This window comes from Thermobia domestica, chromosome 2, assembly GCF_964235325.1.
Source record: "Thermobia domestica chromosome 2, izTheDome1.hap1.1, whole genome shotgun sequence".
NCBI lineage: Eukaryota > Metazoa > Arthropoda > Insecta > Zygentoma > Lepismatidae > Thermobia > Thermobia domestica.
This window is the reverse complement of record NC_137455.1, coordinates 32,445,559-32,467,504: the sequence shown is the minus strand read 5'-3', so window position 1 is coordinate 32,467,504 and position 21,946 is coordinate 32,445,559. Positions and strand designations below refer to the sequence as shown.

At 34.0% G+C, this 21,946-nt stretch overlaps 1 protein-coding gene across 1 annotated transcript in view; it reads right to left on the bottom strand.

Annotated features, from left to right (window-relative positions):
* Nucleotides 1–21,946, bottom strand: part of LOC145671314 (dipeptidase 1-like) — a 266,200-nt gene that overhangs the window by 4,913 nt on the left and 239,341 nt on the right. Inside the window, exon 11 of the mRNA XM_081740303.1 lies at nucleotides 12,180–12,318. Coding sequence (XP_081596429.1) covers nucleotides 12,180–12,318 — 139 coding nt within the window. The remainder of the gene's footprint in view (nucleotides 1–12,179; nucleotides 12,319–21,946) is intronic.

Sequence of the window (21,946 nt, the reverse complement as noted above, 5' to 3'; positions counted from 1 at the left end):
CTCTACCAAAAATGAATTAGCAATATTATGGTTATTGTCTTTAAGATGCGCTGCCAATCCAGATAATTGTTGTAATTGAGATTTGGATGTGCGGAAGTGCTCAGCTATTCTGGTACCAATATTTCTTTTTGTTTGACCTATATATGTATATATTTGGTCACATTGATATTTAACACGTTAAATGTCACTACTTTGTTGAGGATCAGTAAAAAATGCTTTAAAACTTGTAATGTATTTTTCTATGGATTATGGAGGTTTCTGCCGAAATAGCGTGACCAGAAGGACACCAATCCATTTGTCAGTCTCGGCATCTGTTGTTGGTTGATGGTGGGTTCCGACGATCTCTTGTTGTACCTGCTTGTACCACTTCAGTAATAAGGACTTTTGAAATCCATTTTCTTGTCCGATTTCAATCAAATATTTAATTTCATGATTGAGGTCAACCGGGAGGTCTGAAAGTAAAAGGGTTTCCTAAAGAAGTTTTTTTTCTTTTCTATTCGAAGGAGAGAGACCTTTTACTTTGACTTTGACTTAGGGATGAGTACTAGCTTTTTGCTTATATATATTTCTTGCTATTCTTTATTAATACTTGCCAGTGATTGTGATATTTTAAACTTTATGTTATTGGTTTTTTAGTGTTTAGACACTTCATTCATGACGTATTTGCATTATACAATTCCAATAACATAACTGATAAGCGCTCAAGATTCCAATAATCGTATTAATTAATGTTGATCTTTGGAGCATCTAACTATTAGCTGCGGTGTGCACAGGACACGATCGAACGGGATTGGGAAGAACGGGGGGGAGGGGGGGAGAAGGGAAGTAAGTTGAGGTAAAATGTCTCAATTTGATGACAAACGATTTTTCATCCATTTTGGAGCTTTGAAAAGGAAACAACATAAAAAATATCACTGGCGAACTTTTTTTTTTTTGGGGGGGGGGGTGAAAACAGTTATTTAGACTGAAAATAATTGAAAAAATATCATCACTACTCACCGATACTCAATTAAATAATTAGAAATGCCGAATCTAAAAATTTATCTGTGAATCCATTGACTTCATTTGCTGTAGTACTCAAAATAAGACAATTTAGCATTATTTCAAGACATTCCATTAGTTTTAGTAAGTACTAGCTGAACCTGCGCTCTCTATACAGCGCATCATTATCATATGAGCACGAATATCCTTGTCATTCCTCACATCATTTGTACATGTCTCTCTACAGACACAAATGAAAGACGTCTTGATAAAAATCGGCAAAGGTGTACCATAAAGGGGAGATTTTTTCGGTTATTTTTTTCAATATCTCGCACCGTTTGCAAGACTTGACCCTACTTTCTATTGGAGTTTTTAATTCATGTAAGATCAGTGTTTTCTCTTTTCTTGCATGCTGTATGTAATAAACAAATACATTGCACACACAAACTAATTATATGTCAGTGATATATGGTAATCATTGGGCAAAATACTCCAAACAATAAAGATTCATCTTTGACTGGAGAAATTGCTTTTCATTATTATTTGGCCATGAGACAAAGGTCGGAGAGATATACTAATCCCATTTTTTAAAAAAATATTCAATTACAAATGTACAATCTACCCAAAATAGGAAGAACATTACTAAAATACCATATCTAATGGAGTGCGAAGTGTATATTATCAAGTGTGCCTTTGAGAAAACATATGATACAAAACCCAAACTGGCGTATTTTATTTTGAAAATAGAAATTGTCAACTTGTACTGGTAATTTTAGCATACCAATGTTTTGTGTATTTTGTGATTACTGTGTCACTTAACAATTTCTTAATATATGCTAAGCTTTGGAGATTAGAAAATTGAACATATTTCGTTTTTTTCTTCTTCTTTCATGTTCTCTTTAGCAGAAGAGTCCACAGTTAAAGTGGGACTTCATCAGGAGTCTAGTCTTAGCTCATACTTTCTACAGCTGTGACGGACGAGCTTACAAAGGAGATTTAAGAGTTAGAACTTCGGAATATGTTATTTGCGGATGTTATGGTGTTGATGAGTAAGACCAAGGCAGCACTACAACAGAAATTAGATACGTGGAGAGGAACATTGAAGAGCAAAGGGCTTAGAATTAGTAAAAGCAATAGAGAATATTTACATTGTCCTTTGAGGAAAAATGAAGACTTTGTGGCAAAAACCCGACAAGTCCAAAGAGTGAAAGTGTAAAGGAGATAGCTTCACAAGGGTTTCTCTTCATCCGATTTCTTCAAACTTGGCACATATATACTAGATCGAAAATAAATCGATAGTATTTCTTTTTTTGTTTCTTTCGGAAAATAGGTTAAGGGGGCAAAGGGCTCCTTTGCAAAAAAGGGTTCCCTTGATTAAAGGGACACATTAAAGAAACAAAACTCTGCAGATGCAAAGACGACTTCAAAGTGAGAGATACGGGCTTTGTCGTTATTGCGAGAAAAGGGTTGCAGGGGCAATGTCCCCTTCGAAATGACAAAGGACTCCGCACAATCTTTACGAAAATTGGACTTTGGTGGAATTGCTTGAAACCGTGATATGTTATAGATACGGTGTTCTTAAGAGAAAGTATCAATGGGCACAATCACAAATCAATGACCGTTTGGCCACTACAGGCCCAATTTTTTTTAAAACAGTCGTGTATATGGATATTTTTGATTTCGGTGTGAATGAATGAAACTGTCATATGTTGTAATGTTATGATACTGAGAAAAATTGTCTAGGGTTTTCCAAAGTTTTTTCCTTTGTTCCGCAAGATAAACATCTGAATGTTGTCTATGCTTAAATGATGTTGGCCACTACTCTCCCCATCCGTTTTCCGGGTTGTGGGATAGGAATTTCAGGGTTTCATACAATTCTACCAAAATTCCAGAGTATCCTTACTTTCTGCTGTTTTTTTTTTTAAATGTGACCCCGTAGTTGCCAAATGGTCACTGATGGGTGGTTGTGCCTCTTGAGACTTTTTCTCAGAATCACAATATCTACAACATATCACAGCTTCAAGGAATTACACCCAAATCCAGAAACCGTTACCTCCTGCTCGTTTTTGAAAAGTGGCCGTATAGTGGCCAACGGTCAGCAATGGGTGGTTTTGCCTCTTGAGACTTTTTCTCAGGATCAGAATATCTACAACATATCACAGTTTCTAGCAATTCCACCGATATTCCAGAATACCGTTACGTTCTGTTTTTCTTTTCTTCTTCTTCTTTTTTTTAAATAAAAAAGTGGCCATGTAGTAGCCAAACGGTCAGTGATTGGTGGTTGTGCCTATTGAGACTTTTTCTCACAATGACAATATCTACAACATATCACAGTTTCTGTCATTTTTACCGAAATCCTGAATATCACTATCTTCGGCTCTGCTGCTTTCAAAAAAGTAGCTTCGTAGTGGCCAAACGGTCAGTGATTGGTGGTTGTGCCTATTGAAACTTTTTCTCAGGATCACATCATCTGCAATATATCACAGTTTCAGTTATTTTAATTGAAATCCAGAACAACACATATTCGGCTGCTTTCAAAAAAGTAGCCCTGTAGTGGCCAAATGATCAGTGATTAATGGTTATGCTCATTAAGAATTTTTCTCAAGATCACAATATCTACAACATATCACAGTTTCAGTCATTTTTACCGAAATCCAGAAGTCATTATCTTTGACTGTTTTCAAAAAAGTGGCCCTGTAGTGGCCAAACGGTTATTGATTTGTGGTTGTGCCCATTGAGACTTTTTCTTAAGAACACCATATCTATAACATATCACGGTTTCAAACAATTCCACCAAAATCCAATTTCCGTAAGGGTTGTGCGAAGTCCTTTGTTATGTCGAAGGAGGCATTGCCCCTGCAACCCTTTTCTGGCAAAAACGACAAAACCCGTATTTCTTACTTTGAAGCCATCTTTGCATCTGCAGAGTTTCGTTTCTTTAATGTGTCCTCTTTAGTCAAGGGGACCCTTTTTTGAATGCCCCCTTAATCTATTTTCTGAAGGAAACAAAAAATACGTGTCGATTTATTTTCGGTCTATTATATATCTGCCAAGTTTGAAGAAAATCGGATGACGAGAAACCCTTGTGAAGCTATCTCCATTACACTTTCACTTTTTGGGCTTGACGGGTTCTTGCCCCAAAGTCTTCAAATGTAATCGAGAATACAAGAATACACTGAACGCAGGCACGTAGCCAGGATTTCGTAAAGGAAGGGGGATCTGTGACATGAAGTACTGGAGTCATCACACCAGTGGCTCGATTATTCTAAACTATTTTACTGGAACATATATTGGTTGGTTTAGCCAGGATTTCGTAATGCGGTAGGGGGATAGGGGGTAGGGAAAGAGGTAACGTGAAATACTGAAGGCTCAGAGCTCCATCAATCTAAGCTGCTTTACTGCAACATATATTGGTTTGTTACGACAATAAAATGAGGATATGTTAGTAAGTATTTTAATAAAATAAACTATGAAGAAATCTCTAGTAAAAGAATAAAAAAAACGTATTAAAAAAAGATTTTACAATATTTACGTTCCTTCCTCTGTTCATTCAAATATAACAATTTTCCTTTCATTATAACTTCAACTATTATAAACAGCACATATTTACTATTATAAAAAGTACATATTTAATAATGTCTTGCAATATTTGTATTCCCTTCTCTGCTGAATCAAATATTAACAGAACTTTCTTTCCATATAACTTTTTTTGTTTTCATTATCCCGTCAACTACTGTCTGCTCCAAATGACAGGTTAAAGGAGCAGTAGAAAACTGTTTCTGAAATAACGTGTGTGATACTGCAGAGAAGCAATGACGAAAAATTATGATAAAAAATGTATACGCTGTTACAGAATGGCACTACACTTTCGAAAGCTTGAAATTTCCCTGACTAGTAGCAGAAATTCTGAGAATTCCGTAACTTTTCTAGAAATTTCAAATTCCCTGACTTTTCCAGGATATCTCGCTTATTCGCCACCATGTATTGCAAGTAATACAAATCTACTCATAAGAAAGAGTAACCAAATGCTTGCTCTATCTTTTTATTTTTAACGCTGATTCTTCTTTTTCTCGTTTCTTTTTTTTCATCCTTCCTTAATTTTTTTCATTTCTGGTCTCGAAGGGGGGGATCCGGACCCCCCGGACCCTTCCCCTTGGCTACGTGCGTGCTGGACGGAGAAGAGATGGTAATGACAAGGAATTTGAAATAGTTGGGATCAATACTGCAAGAAAATACAATAATAGAAGATGTAAACAGTAGAATTAGCAGCGCAACAGTTGGACAAAATGGAGAAAAGCGACAGGAGCATTGTGTGATCGTAGGGTACCAATACTCCTTGAAGGAAAAGTATAGAAAACAGTAGTGAGATCTCCATATTTAACGGAATGGAATATAGGACGACGAAGAAGAGAGAAGAACAAAAGTTGAATGTTGCAGAAAAGAAGGTGCTGTGGTGGATGTATGGAGTGACGCGGAAGAACGGAATTAAGAACGGAGTGATACAAGGTATAACAAAAATGAGACCAGCAGTAAAAAAGCTACAAGAAAGTAGACTAAGATGATTTGGATATGTAAGAGAAAGATCTTTGGAATGCGTAGCTCTCCAAGTAAGTGCTGTAGAACTAAACGTAAAACGAGCGCGGGGCCAGCGAAAGAAGAACTGGGGAGATGGTGTGAAGAATGATATGGTACAGTGTGGTGTCACAGTAGATATGACACAAGATAGAAATAGGTGGAGGATAGATTCGAGAAGCCTATCTCAGCTAAAAAAAAGGCGTAGAAGAGAAGAAATCGATCGATATGTGTCTTATCTTTGAACTTATCAACTCTTAAACAAAAATTACATTTAAGAGTTAATTATAATTTTAGGCTATATCTCATTAACAATTCTCTAAAGTGATATTTTGCTAGTGCCATAATGAAAAACTTGATAAGGGTATAGTTTACTTTCATCTTAACCTTTGCAGTCTTTTTGTCCATTCTAATGTTCATGTCCATTCCATTCTATTTTAACCTGTAATTTCTTACGCTTACAATAAAATATTTTAGTTGAGAATATCTGGTACCTTAAATAGACACCAGACGTTACTGTTAGTTGAGTAACTTGCCATCCTTCAACTTATAGTGTACTATTACAGTCTTGAAATGAAGCAGGAAAGTTGAGTTGAAGTTTACCGTATTTTCTGTGTTCTTTATATCAAATTATAAAGTCACTTTGATTATTTTACGTTGTTAAATAATCAAATATCAGCATCCTGTAAAAACTAGTTTCAAATACATTGATGTAGTACTCATCTGTTGAAAACCTTTGTCCATTGTAATGGACAAACAGACTAAATAGTATTTTTTCTAAATTGCTAAAGCATAGACTTTCGTTCATAGTATTGGATGTATCGACGGAAAGTTTTATAAACGACAAATAAAATTTATATTTGTTTATAATATAAGCAATATTTATAACAACTAATCAATTTATATTTGTGTTGCTGCATGTAGTTCGGTTAATTTTCCTCTCTCATTTGTAGGAATTTTGGATCCTGAGAAGGATGTGGATACCATTTAAGATCTACTGATGTCAGGAAATATTTCTGAGTTGTATTAATTTGAGAGCGTCTGTGGTTTTATGCCGATGTTCATAACATGAATAAGTACATTAAAAAATATATTTTCTATATACCACTTTAGTTGAGAAAATATTTGGGTGAGAGGAATGAAAAATTTGAAGAACGCGCCATTAATGTAATAGTACATATATTAATTTTGCTAACTGTTTACAAAACAAAACAAAACAACAAAAAAAGTACAAAAGTTAAGAGAATAGCAATCACCATAGATCCCCTTCTTCCACAACCTAAAGTACTGAGTGTATCGAAGTAAAGTGAATATGTGTTTCCTATGGATATTTATTTCTTGTTATTTGTCTCCACATAGTTTCAGTTCTATACATTAGCAAATAAGGAGACTAGTATCAAATTATTCTGCTTTGCAAAAGGAGTGCTCTTAGTTAGGTTTTAGAAAGTGTACTCAAACAGAGGCATTGTAAGAAATTGCAAAATGGGTAATGAGAGAAAAATCCATTTTTCATGACTTATTCCATTATAACTACTATTCGATGCAACATAAGAGACCCGGGTTTGATTCCCGGTGGGAGCTCATGTGGTTCGGATTCCACGTTAATCAGTAGATTCATGTCTCATATAGCCACGCTGCTGAACGGGACGTTAAACTCAAAATTAACTCAACTCAACTCGATGCAACATAAGTCTACAAAGTAAAGTTACTATCTTCAGGAATGTCATCACCTATATCTTAACTAGATTACTGAAACGGAGGGCGACACCACAAGTTTTCAAGGGGTAATTGTAGAAACATTCACCTTTCTCCATAACTCACCGCACTATAATATTCTATGTAACGTACGACACGAAGAAATAAAGAAAAATATTTCAAATGTTAGATGCTAATTAGCACTACATAGACAGCACCAAAAGTTTTCAGATAATGATTAGAGAAAATTTCATGTTTCTTTGTATATAATTCTACTATAACTTCTGTTCTATTGTATCTAAGACTTCTATAATTCAGATGGAAGTTGTCTATTTTCTTTATATATATATATATATATATATATATATATATATATATATATATATATCTTCATTTATGTTGTGATAAATTTTTAGTTCTACAAACTTATTAATGTCCCTATTTCAGGTGTTGGAACAATCACAAATGGCAAAGATATGGAAGCTATGAGAAAGATATTACTATGGACAAAGAAAGCAACTTTAGTAACTGATATAGCCGAAACGCCAAGTAAAAAACTAGGTGAATTTTATTTTTCTGACAGAAAGTATATCTGATTAAGAAAGAAATCAATCGATCCTCTAGTTTTTAATATTCCACCAAATTTCATTTCATTTCGTCTTTATAGTCTTACACATTGCACGAATTCCTGCGTATGAATAAGACACGTCAAGGTATAAAGATACATAAACATACATAGTTGAGACATATACATACATATTACATTAAAATACTAGGCTACTTGTACGATACAGAAGAAACATAAAAAATAGACATTTTAATACTATCAGTAACCAAATTCATTTACACATCTAGCTGGGATTCAGTTCAATTATCAGCAAGTGAGGTTTATTAAATTAAGTATTTTCCACAATATATAGGATACTTGCATATATATTGGTTGAAGTTGCCAGTTATCTTCTTGTAATAATCTCCAGATGAGCGCTTTACATTTTTAGATGGACAGTGTTGCCAGATCAAACGCTGTCAATTACGTAACTATTACAATTCATAACTTGTGAATTTCGTAATTTTTGTACAGCCACAATAATTGTAACAATGTATTTTGAACTCCTGTTTTGATACTCTAATTAGTAATAATAGCATCTCAATCTTTTAAATATTTCTCTTATCTGTATTCAATCATGGGTTCTTTGTCCTGTGCTTCAAATAATTCCTTTCAATATTAGAGGAAGCTTGATGTAAAACTTATACATTTCGAATAGAATGTTTAGTGATTTTGAGATGTTTTCACAGCTTCTTTGGTTGATGAACGTGATGAACGTAATGGTACATGGAGATAGCATAGAACGACTACTAGTAAAAAATGAAAAGTTTAGTTTTTCATATTATTAGCTCTTAATTAGAAGATAAATAATCCAGTTATGGATACCTCATAAAAAGACACTACAATAACACAAAATTTTTGAATGTACCACTGTTAGTTACATATAACAATGATCTCTATAGGAAAATAATTTAAGCCATCTGCCCTCACGAAAGTTGACTGCTAAGGCAATAGAAATATTGGCTAAAGAACGCATTGAAGGAATATTGCAGATTTGTCATTATATTATTATTATTATTATTATTGAAAGTGTGTTTCGTACGCTCAATAAGTAATGTCCAGAATATTCTTTTGAGATAAATAGAATATTTATTTATCTAAATAGAATAGTTATATAGAATACATAGAGTATTTATCTATAAATTTCTCGTCCAATATTTGATGAGAAGAAAGAAGCCTCTAGGTGAAAAATAACAGGATACAGTAAAAAGATCACATTTATTGCTTTTAAAATACTTTGTACATCTGCTTTTTGTTGTAGAACAACGTTGCTTTAAGAACTTCCATAGGTAAGAATTTTGCACCCTTGAGTTTGTTTGTCCATTGTTATGGACACGCTATAAAATTTGAGTGAAAAAAAATGTTTTCAATAATTTTTTTGCTCCTTTGTGTTATTTATATCCCTTTAAAAAGAATCAGGTTTAAAAGAGTTAATAAGAGAGGTGGTTACTGTAGTGTCAATTTTCAGATTAAAAAATCTCGAAAACTAGAATTACTCTTATCTATATATTTTGTTCACCATTGTATGATCTATCGATTTATGTACGTCTCATCTTTGACCATTTTTCCCTTAAACACTAATATTATAGAATTTCAATAAGTAATCTATCTTCTTCCTTAGAACTCTTTTTAAACAAGCGAGTGTTGAAGTACGCAAATGTTATTTCAAATATTTGATTTCATGTTAGGAAAATGGTCTGATCTAGTTTTTTTTTTTTTTAAACAAAATAAAAATAAAAAATAAATCTACATAAATGACCTTTCCTGTTTTATTCGTGTTCTACCATGAATTTACAGTTGAGGAGAAGTTGCGTTTAATAGTCAATCAAGAAGAACCTACTTTATTTTGGAACAAAACGTCGTCATCAACGTATCCATAATAACATTTGTTAACCTGCTTGATTCTTTCGAGTCAAGCAGTTGGGTTTCAAATATTTGTCAAATCATTTTTGCTAAGAAATATCATAACTGATTGTTATAGTAAATAGTCTGCAAAGAGTGTGAAATCACAATAGTCTGTGACGTTTGGCATGAGTTGACAGTTTTGTGAGCAGGAGTTGGGGAATACAAGTGTGCGTGCTATAAGAATTGCAAAGAAGAGTAAAGGATAATATTTCGTAGCATGAAGATAACAGTTAGTATTTATGAAGTAATTTGAAGTGTTGTGTGCATGTACCTGTACCGGTATGTAAAGAGTAGCTTAGTTTTGGGAAGTAGTTATTTAATTTATAGAAGTAAGCACTGATTTCTTATGACAAATTGGTACATTTTATGACACATACCGGAAGAAAAGAAAATATTGAGTGTACTATAACATCTAATAACTTTATTACTAAAACAGAAAATATAAGATGTCCATCTTGCTCTTCATTCTTTGATTCAGGAAAGAAAATCTCACTGGCCACTTAAGTTTTCCCTGTAGAGTAGGGTTATGAGATTTTTTTTCAATGAATCCAGAAGCTTTTCAACTTCCTTCATAGAACATGTAGATTTTCTTCGAGGGAGATTCGTAAATCCGAGAACTGTCCCCAGGCTTGGATTTTCCAATACTTTTATAAACTACTTTGAGACTAGTAGATGCATATCTATTGAAGCTATTTTGATATGATCAAAAAATTAACTTAGTCAGGAACATTTTCTTAATTGATTGAAACTAATTGAAGTGAAGTTCATACCGGTCAAAAAAAAAAAAAAAAAAAAAAAAAAACTGATTGAAGTGAAGTTTATACTGGTCAAAAATAAATAAAATAAAACGTAGAACATAATATAATAAACTAAATTTGACAAAATTCTACCTATTATGCTCACACAGACGATGTGTGGCATATCATACATCATCTTCTGACCCCAAAATAACAGCTTCGGCCCCAATATTTTGTTTCCTGACGTGGAACATTATTAGAGAGAAGATAAATGAAAAGTTATAAAAAGGCTAGAGATATACTTCTAACACCAAATTCCTTGATGTTAGTGTTTCTGGATAACTTTTCAGACTTCCGAACTATGCTATACGTAAGTGTCGGAAGTCTTGTAGAACGGCTTTGTTTATCCACTTGTAGACAGGTATCAGAGCGAAAATGGTAGTTGCGGTTTTTAGCAATCTATTCGGCGTCCCAAGAATATATTTCACCTCCTCCGTTAACTCTCTATTCCAACTGTAGCTAAGTGATTCAAATTTGTCATTTCCGGTTTCAAAGTTTATCGCCATAGAATGAAAACGATAATAGATAGCGAGAAGTGAACTTTCGCAAACGATTCAGCATTTCAAGGCAATGTACCATGACTATCCTGAATGTTCTACCAAACCAGGAAAAGGTTTAAATTTAATACTACTTCCGGTTTTAATACCGACTTTTTTCCACAGAGTAAAAACGATAAGAGATATCAAGCTGTGGTTTTCTGCAATAGATTCATCGTCCCAAGAAGAGATTCCATCTTCATTACTACTCTATTCAAACTGGAAATGGTTCAGCCATTTTCGATTTCAACACTACTTGACGTAGAACAAAATGGTAATAGATAATTACAACCAGTTTTCTGCAATCGATTCAATATCTTAAGAGAGTATATCATCATATCCCTATCACTCTACCAAAGCCGGAAGTGGTTGAAATGTATTACTACTGATTTCAAGACTGATTTTCATAGTCCAAAGACAATAAGAGATATCGAGATGCAGTTTTTCGCAGTTGAACCAGAGTCCCAAGATAGGTTCCATCTTTTCTTTCATTAGCTCTCTATTCAAACCAGAACTGGCTAAAATTATTGATAGAAAAGTGTTTTTGTTTGAAAATTGTGAAACATATTTCAAATGAAATGTTACCATATAATTCATATTAGTCTAGGTGTTTGTAGTAAAAAGATTTTGAACAGACATGTATGAATGGTATGGTCATTTAAAGTAAAAAATATTCAGAAAATTCATTTAACAACCGACAGCTGTCTGAGCTCTCATATTTTCAAGGTTTTTCCAAACCATCAATTTGGAAAAGTTAATTTTACGGTATATATACTAAACAAGTGATTTTTTCTCTCGCCATATCTCCTATAGCTGTGAATTCAATGACATTCAGAGGGAAAAAATTACATCACAGGATGGAGAATCGGATAAAGATATTCTCAGCTTTCCACGTCATATTGCTAGCCGCTAAGCTACTCGGTCTGAATAGCTAAGCACTGACTAAAGGGATACAAATTTGTGGATGATAAGGAAAACAAATAGAATAACAGAGTTTGCGCATTAGTTTGGTAGATCAGAGATCAAAATTTGCTTCTTTGTCCATTTCGTTACATCTTTAATTTCGTTGAAGTTTATTTAAATTACCTTTTCTACTTCTTTAAATACTCTAACTAAATTTCCGCCAACAAGCTTCTTAATATCTCCTGAGCTCCATTTTCGATCCCTTGCCAATTCAGCCAGAAGCATGGGGTAGCTTGAAGCATCCGGTAGACCATCAGGTGTACTGGAAAGTAAAAGAACATAAAGTTACTGTAAAATATTCAGAATAAAACAAATATGAATATGAAAATTAAACTATTTAATTTGACCAGAAAATTTAAAATACATAATATATTTGAAAGAATTGACAAATTGGTCTTATTTTAGATTTATTTGTGAATTTTAAAGACTATTTTCTAGCCTATCATTATTTAACCCTACCTTTTCGTAGTGACAAGAAGATGACTTTATGCTTGGTCCAGTAACCAGATAAGACTGATCAGTCTGATTTTAAACATATAAAAAGTACGGACATAGGACGCTTGGAAACGACCTAGCATGAAAATGAATCTTGGGTTTTGTACTCCTATAAACATATTTGAACTCTGTGAAACGAAAGGAAGGCAAGAATCCAAAATAAGATGAAGAAGAAGAAAAATATGAAATGAAATCTTTAAGTTTTACGTCCCACGCTTATGCCGGTTAGGCTAAAGGTGACGATGAGAAGTGAATGAAGTGGTGGAATGAAGAAAGTGGGAGGAAACGGGAGAACCCTAAGAAAACCCACGAGCACGGTGTTTGCCCACCACAAAGTCCACACGGCGCGAGCTGGGATAGAACCAGGGACCCCAAGGGAAGAAGAAGAGTTATATTGGGCTGGGAACAATGGTGATTCGTAAAGGCGTAGAAATAATAGTTGGAAAAACCCTAAAAGAATGCATCTGGATAGTCAAACATATTTTAGAAGAAAGTATAACAATTACGTGAGGAATAGATAAATAGATTGTGAAAATCATGAAGAAACTGTGGCTGTATATATATATTCCACAAAAAGGTTACATTCAGAAAGATAGAAAACAGCCAGAAGAAGTTCTACGGAGAGAAATACAAAACGAATGAATATGAATACGTCAGTAAGAATGGTCACACGAAGATACGAAAAAGTGTAGGTTCAGTTCAGTTCGATTTTTTTTCTTTCTTTGTTATACTCACCAATCATACACAATGAACAATGGTTGTATTTTTGGTGTGAAAGTCAGCAGGCGGCAAATTGGTAAGAAAGAGATCTTTGAGTATACGAAAATAAAAGTTAGGAAAATGATATATAGCACGGTCTTATGCACGTTCATAACAACAAACAACTACAATTTCGATTAGATTGGATTGACACAAAACAGAATCTAATGAACTATTGATTCTGGGACACTGAACCTACGACTCTTTTAAGATATACACTTAATTAAATCCTTATTTCAAGTGGTCAGTTGATGAACTCATTTCTTTCGTCTTATCTTCTTCCAGAGATCTTGATGAAAAAAAAATCTTAAAGAAAAAATTATCTCATAGGACTGATCCCTGTCTAACGTACCATGAAGTCAATGTTTATGAAAGCACTAAACACTGACTACACTAATGGTCATCATCAAGCGAACATCAACAATGCATTTATCTACTATAGCCCCCCCCCCCCCAAAAAAAAAGTAACATATTTCTTAAAAATAATTTTACTGTTTCAGAACTTTGTTACTGCAGAATATATCATATATGAACCTGAGCAAGTAGGTGGCGAGTGCTTAAGCTTCAGTGCTCTTCGAAAACGGTTCATTCAATACTAGTGAAAAAACAGCAATTACAATATGATGTTTCAGATAAAACATCTGCACACAAGTACCGAAAGTTTTATAACTAATCTTTTGCAAAATCAATTTCGTTTCCTGTGCTATCCTTGCCTTCCTGCACTATTATTTCTGAAGCTGCATTTAGAGGTACAACGTTTAATTTTACGTTTTCTTTGCAGCATTCATTTATTTGCCTGTACATTGTTTGTTATGGTTAAAGCAACTCCGAAAATATAAAATAGGGAATCTACGATTATATTACAATATGATTTGTAGTTTTACTATCTATTTTCCAGTGTAGTAGGCTCTGTTGGGGATTAAACCTGAAACCCATGTACTGTAAGAACGTGTTAGCCGTTCCCCTATACAGAACACTTGCATAATTAATATATATATAGTAAGTTTTTTGAAGTGTGTTTGTTGTATACAAGGGCTATTCATATAATTCTTAGACTGATGTAAGACATTACAGTTACAATTTATCACCTATACGTACTTATTCCTTCTCAAAATACTTTCCTGTTGCATCTATACACCAATTTCAACTTTGTTACCATCGATGGAAGTAATGTTTGAACTTCTATTATGGAATGTGTCGGAGTTCCTTTCGTCGTGTTATCTTGGATGTCCTAGATGGCATCAAATCGGTTAAAAGGTGGATTTAAGTGTAGGGAACAGGGAAATGTCACACGGAGCTAGATCCAGAAAGTAGAGAAGATGGTGTACGACAGGGAGATTATTTTAGGCCAAGAAGTTGAACATCATCCCTGAAGTGTGGCACTTAGCATTGTTATGGTGTAAATGCCACTATCGAGATGCTTACTTGTCCGGCCATTTACGGAGAAAATATTCGCGTAATATAGCTGTAAAGACTTCTTTTTTGAAAATTTGGACAGGTGGAATAAATGCGTATTGCACAATCCCGAACATGTGAAAAAACACAATCAATTTTACTTACATCCGGGTTGTTCTGAGTTGTTTACTCTTTTTAGATCTCGGGATCCAGGCGACTTCCATTGGAACGACATTATTTTGCTCTAGTTGTCACACATGTAAACTGATGAGTCATCCTCTGTGATGATACTGGCCAAGTATTTTGGATTGCTGGCGGGTGTTCCCTCCAGTTCCCTGCTGATGGTGACATGAGAATTCTGATGGTCCTATGTGAGAATTGTCGGCACTAATTTAGGTGACACGCGCCGCGTCCCTAGGTTCTCGCGTAAGAATTTAGTGACATGAGCCGATGGAATAATTGTATAACTTCCTAACAATTTTACGGATAGTCAGTCGGCAATCGGATCTACTAAGTGTACTGACCAGGGCGGGGATCACTGAAAACGCGCAAACCACCGAAATGTTACCCAACTTATTCGTGCATTGTCGATTGCTACTTGCAACATTTCATACGTCTTTGTAGCCATTTTTCCAAGTTTAAAACAAAATTTAACTCACATTTATTGTTCCATTCGATCGCCCATTTCACGATCCAACATGGGTCACACAACACCACATTGCATGCAATCACCACTCACTCAACAATGCCTGCACTCAGGTGAGCGATGACGCTCATATATCATCATGAGATGTTGAGTCATATATTCTATGATATGTCTTAAAAAGCAAACAATACTAGTTTATATATTTTTTAAATCATTATTATTAGAATTCTTCTTTCTGTTTTCGTATAATACTATGCTCAGTTGTATATCTTATTCTCATTAAAAATGAAGAGATTGCTCACAACATACATCTAATATTGCTTTAAAACTAACCTGATATTTTGACGTCACATTTTAGGACCGAAGAAAGACAGAAGAAAGAACCAGTTCATGTATACATCAATCTCGAGGCGTGCACTCCTGACATCACGGAAGGCAACTGTATAGTTGATGAAGACTTTTTGATTGGGGACTTGTTGTCCAGGAACGATAAGAATGCTTACAGTACAAAGTGGCTGTGGTTCTGTATTAGGAAATATCTTCTACGAATCGAAGCCTGAGGAAAGATTTCTGTTTCCCGTACACCTATTTTTATCATTGCCGCTTCCATTCTATTATTGCTTTTTTAACTTACGTTTAATTCTGTATTACGCTTCATTATTATTGTCACTTTTTAATTGTTTCACAATTTATTATTGTTAACTTCTTAATTAATCTTTATCTTTAACTTTTCATTACCTCCTCTATTTCTTAGTTTTATACAACTATAAAGTTTTCTCTTCATTCATGATTCCTTCTTACTCCTATATTATAATTGGCCAACTCGTTCCATTTGTTTTACCTTCATCTGATAAATTCTCTCCACTTTTCAATTCGTGTTTCTTTCAGGAATACTTTCAGAGGAGCTTTTCCACCCATCCAGAGTTGGTTAACCGCCTTTGCCCCGGAGCTGAGAAAAATAAAATTGTGTTATTCCATACATCAAAATTCTGTTCCTGTACAGACATCTCACGTTTTGAGTTTTGATTTTGCCTCGGGAACTTTTCTGAAGTAAGCCTGCTTACAACTTAGAAACACTATCACACGAATTTGACATTTTAATATGACGTTCAACTGGAAACTTTGCAGTACCTTTTGAATTATTTGGTTCTTGCCGCTTCCCTTCCCCATGTGATGAAATATATAGCGAAAGTTCTTATTAGTGCTCTTTTAGTGCTGTGTAATAATGTTTTCATTATGTTCTTGTAAGTACACTTGAAGAAGTGAATGATCCCCTGATGTCTTAGTTTTATGTATGCATGTATTAGCAATGGATTTGAATAGAGTTTCAGATACTGATAAGCAATGGATGGCAATTTCGACAATTTCATCACTTCCGATATCAAGCAATTTCGTCACTTCCGATGACAACAAAAACGCCACACAGTTCCACAAGTTACATTTTCGACTCCAAACAGCATTGCTGTTAAACCTTGTTCACTGTTAGTGTAGGCCTAGTGTGGACAAAGTGCAATTGTACCTCTCCCTCATTCCACGCTGAACTGAAGCGAAAGACTAGTGATTAGTGACGAGACTTCATAATGACACAATACGTGACTTTTGAAATATCTAGTTAATTTACATCCGCCTAATGGTGTGGTTCCTTTTACTATTTCCCATTTCCATGCTTACATCTTGATATTTAGAAATAAGTAAAAAGCGCTATTTAGTGGTTTAATATGGGTTCTAAATTGATTTTATTTTCTGTGCATACTTCCCTTCTAGGCTGGATTTTGGTTATGGCCAAATAAATATAACCAATCACATGGATTTGTTTTAATTGGAATCACTGAAATAGTAAACATTGTTTAGGTAAAGACAATATATGCCAGTAAGTGAGTTTTTTTTTTTTTTTTCATGTAATACAGTTTTCTTACCTTTCTTTCCTTTGAATTTTTTATTCTTTAAAGTTTTACCTTGTAAATCAACACAAATGCGCACTGAAAGTGAAAGTTTCATATGTAGCATATTTCACTGGAATCCACCGGAAACAAATGTTGCCGGGAGTAGCATCATGCTTGACCCAATCATAGTAATCCAATAAGCTGCAGACTTAAATGAAATATCTGCTATTTTGACTGCATAAGATCGTCATAATTTGGTTGGTACATTATGAACAGGTAAATGCTAATCGGTTAATTTTTGCTTATCCGGAGAAGGTTATTGATACATCTATTCGTCCTAAACAGGCCATGTTGAAGTCTTTAGCCTTCACGAATTCTTCAAGGTTATTCGTTTCATTAATCCATTAATTGGAGACTCAACACTTAAACGCTTCACGCCTATTTCTTTTATTTTCATTTCTTTTCTTCGTACTTTTACCTCTCTGTACCCGATGAAATATTTAGCGAAAGCTCTCATAGGATTAATGTAGGTGGTTATGTTTTCACTATTTTCTGGTAAGTAATTCATTTTCTACTCCCGCTTCGGAATTTATTAGTCACAGATATATGAACACTCAAAATTTTTAAATAGCAATGAATGTAACGTTTTACATCATTGAAGATACCATAGAAAAACAACTTTTGCGGGAAAAAGTTTTAAGTGCGGTCCACCGTTTATGAAATGGTGATAATTTGACTGCGAGTTTTTGTACAGTCAGATAAAATATCCAGTCCTTACAGATCACTAACGTCTGGAAATAAAAGAATAATAAATGTACGATAGCAAAAAATGTCAGGGGGCACATCGAATGGAGCGCTCTGATTGCTTCATAATGCCCTTATCATGGCGCCAATAGTCTAGCCGAAAATTTTAAATCATAAAGAATGCAATTTGATACATCATTAAAAGTATCCTGCAAAAGAAACACCTTTAGTAGGTAAAGTTTTTCTTATGGTGTACAGTTGACGGCCACCATTTATCTATGACATCCATCTCACTGTGCTGAGAATTCACAACTACTTTGATTAATACTATTTGTGTAGATTATCAATGCTTTTTTTGGGGGGGAGGGGGGCAATGTAAAAGCAAATAAAGAGCATTACTGTGTATTGCGAGTGGTGATTACATTTAGAAAGAAATATAGCTAAAGAGCTAGTGCTCACTTCAGACCAAAGTATTCCTTTTAAGAAGCGCTTTCGAAAATCACGGTTTCCATCAAAAGTTTGACAGTTCCAAGTGAATTTAAACATGAAAAAGAAACATGGATGGGTAAAAATAGTGATCAGTAAATGGTGAGCAGTGTGTTGACTTTTGTTTGAGAAGAGGTTGTGTGCTTCATACTTTTATTCTTTTTTAATCCTGTTTTTAACCTTCCATGTTTCTTTTCTATGTTTAAACGCACTTCGAATTTTTTAAGCTGAAGGTGGAAACTGTGATTTTTGAAAACGCTTCTTAAAGGAATATTTTGGTCTGCGGTGAGTAGTAGCTTTAACTTATATTTTCTTTCTTGCAATAAAAAAAAAAAAAAATAAATAATAATGCATCTTTACAAAATTAAAAATGCATAACTTTCAAGTACTAAGATCAAAATTTTACTTAAATACCTACGATGGAGTCATTTTTATCCCATAGGTTTTTATAACGTTAGAGCAAGTAAATTGGTCAAGTGATAAAGTATTGATATAATACTGGTGTGAACACTTATTAGAAAGGGCAAAACATTACAAATGTTAAAATTAGCACAAAACTTCAAGTGAAAAAGAACTACGAAACATTAACATTTTATAAGAATAATTGGTATTCATCTAACTAGTGACGTACCAGGCTATATCTTTAACAATAACCTAATCTAAACTAACCTAATCAGTTGCAAGAATACATGTTAGGTTAGTTTAGTTTAGGTTAGGTTAGGTTAGATTAAAAACTTTCATTTATTCCCAGATGGGGTCAATTTGATCACATTTGCTATTTCTGTAAATAAACAAACAAATTAAAATCTACGAAATTTACTAAGTATACAAAATTATTACAGATACACTTATAAAAGAACTACTCGAAGAACATTTCAGCTTACATTTTGTAACGCACAAAAAACAAGAAAATGTCTGTCTGGGGTCAAATTGACCCTATCTTAGTACTCCAAGGGTTAATAAAGGAAAACAAAATATTTAAAAATGTTATAATAATTCCTTTAGTCATAAAACAACAATAATCGTTATATTTTTAATATATATATATGTAATAAAATACTCTAGTATTTAGAAAATGGTAATACATACCCAACAACAACGAATTTTAACTTAATGATGTTGAATATTTGCACAATACATTTGTTTCATTCCACTGATTTATATAGGGAAATTAGTTTTCTATTTTCTTAGAAATGAGATTGATTTTTATTGATTTTTTCTTTAACTCTATTTCAGTGTTCCTTATTGGATAAAAATTAAATATTGTTCCATATAATTTTAATTGATATAAAATAATGATAAATTATATACAGAATGCTATTTTTTTTTTAAAGAAAATAAACAGCATTTAACTTAAAGATTTAACCCTTTCGGGGTTTATAGTGTACATACATAGATACATATAAACCATACATGTGTATTGTTTTAAAACACTCATTTAACGTCAATTACTGTTGAATTTTTTAATTGTTCAGTCGTACATGCATTACAAAACAGGTCATATGTATTTTGAGAAGGAGCTCGTCAAATTGGTGGGGGCCATAACGTCATCTGTTTGATCTTCAAGAGTACAACGCAAAAGGCTTATTTTGTTCACTCGCAAATGCTGACTAAAAGGTTTTATGGGATCGAAGAACACATGTATATGTTGTCGACATGACCATCACGTGTTATGACTTCTTTCCTCCATGTTCTCTCTGCTACCCTTCTACAACACAGGGCCGTCCAAAGGGGCCTAAACTTTTGAAAAAGGGATCTTTTCAGAAAATAACCTCCATTTTCCCCGAGGGGGGCGCGGTGGCTCAGCGGTAGAGCGTTCACCTCCGGTGCTTGGGGTCCCTGGTTCGATCCCAGCTCGCGCCGTGTGGACTTTGTGGTGGACAAACACCGTGCTCGTGGGTTTTCTCGGGGTTCTCCCGTTTCCTCCCACTTTCTTCATTCCACCATTTCACTCATCTCTCATCATCACCGTCTCCTTTAGCCTAACCGGCATAACCGTGGGACGTAAAACTTAAAGATTTCATTTCATTTTTTCCATTTTCCCCGAATTCCCCTTTTCAGGTATATGATAGGACACGCAAATGGTACCGTTTGGAAACTTGCTTCATTCTGAAGAGAATGAGGTACGATCCAAATTCCTAGGATAAATAGTGATGCTGCAGGTGCTGCTTGAGTGAAAGTCTAAAATTTACCTTAAAAATCCCAAAATCCCAAGGGTTAAAGTAGGAATCAGTCAAATTACGATCATTAAAATTACAATTCATTTCAAATAGAAAACTAATTTTTGTCATAAATCAAGAACCAGAAAAAAAAAGATGGTATAGTTACTGTTGTATTACTTAGTGAATTTATTTTGATATACCGAGTGGGCAAAAAATAACTAGATATTTTTCAATACTCGATAAAAGTTATAATATTACTGATTTCATGTTGAAAACAGTGTCATAAGATATCACATTGTCTGCTTCACTTATTTCAATCGTTATCCACTAGAAGCAGCACGCGCAATGCAAACAAACATGGTTTATTGCTTATCTGTTTATGAGCGAGCTTCTTGAACGTTGGCTTGGGCGGTGTGGATCTCACGTATGATCTGCAAGAAGTACAGTAATTTTTTTCTTGTAGGGTTACACTAAACGAGAAGGTGTAAAAGTTCAAACCTCGCGCACTGCAGGAATTGGAGGCACGAATTCAAGAGACTACTGTCAACATCCTAATTACCGCCTTCCTTCAAAAAAGTTTCAATTGTATCCCTGTTCGTTTGAGAAAGCTGGTTAACAACATAGGTGCCTATGTTGAGATTTAACATATTCTTTTGTTTTCCCTTTGTAACAAAGGATATGTACATTTTTTTTTTTAATATATGCGTGTTTTGTTTTACAGACTAGCGCAAGATTATAACATTGTTTCAACAAGTTTCATTTTTATTACTGAACGAAACTTTAGAAATCAACTGAATATAATATTGTAAATTCAATGGTAATCTTTCAGATTCAGTTTCAGTTATCTCCCTTACGGGAGATTTATATAAAGGAAGTCCCGGCCTTAGAACCCTGTAGACTGCTTCACTAATGTTGTTTTAAATGAACATTCTTTGAAATAAGATTATGTATTTAGATGGCTCGTACCAAAATGGCCGAATTAGCGTGTTTTAATTATAATTGTTTTTCACACTGTTAATGTAATAATGAAGGATAAGTGGCGCATGAACATATTGAAATTGAATCACAGTATATTAAAATTGTAACTGTCAAAAATATTGAAATGTAAATAGTAAAAATTGAATAAAAACTGAGAGCAAAACTCCCCAATACTTAGTTGTTTACAGCGCCATCTCTTATCCTCCCTGTAAACTTTCTTTTATCTGTATTTGATTTTGCTTTTTCTTTTTTTTCGTTTAATATTTGTGTTTTCAATGTTGATGTGTTCAGTTTCAGCCAAATGGTCTTGTGCTGTACGAAACTTAGTGAATAAATAAACAA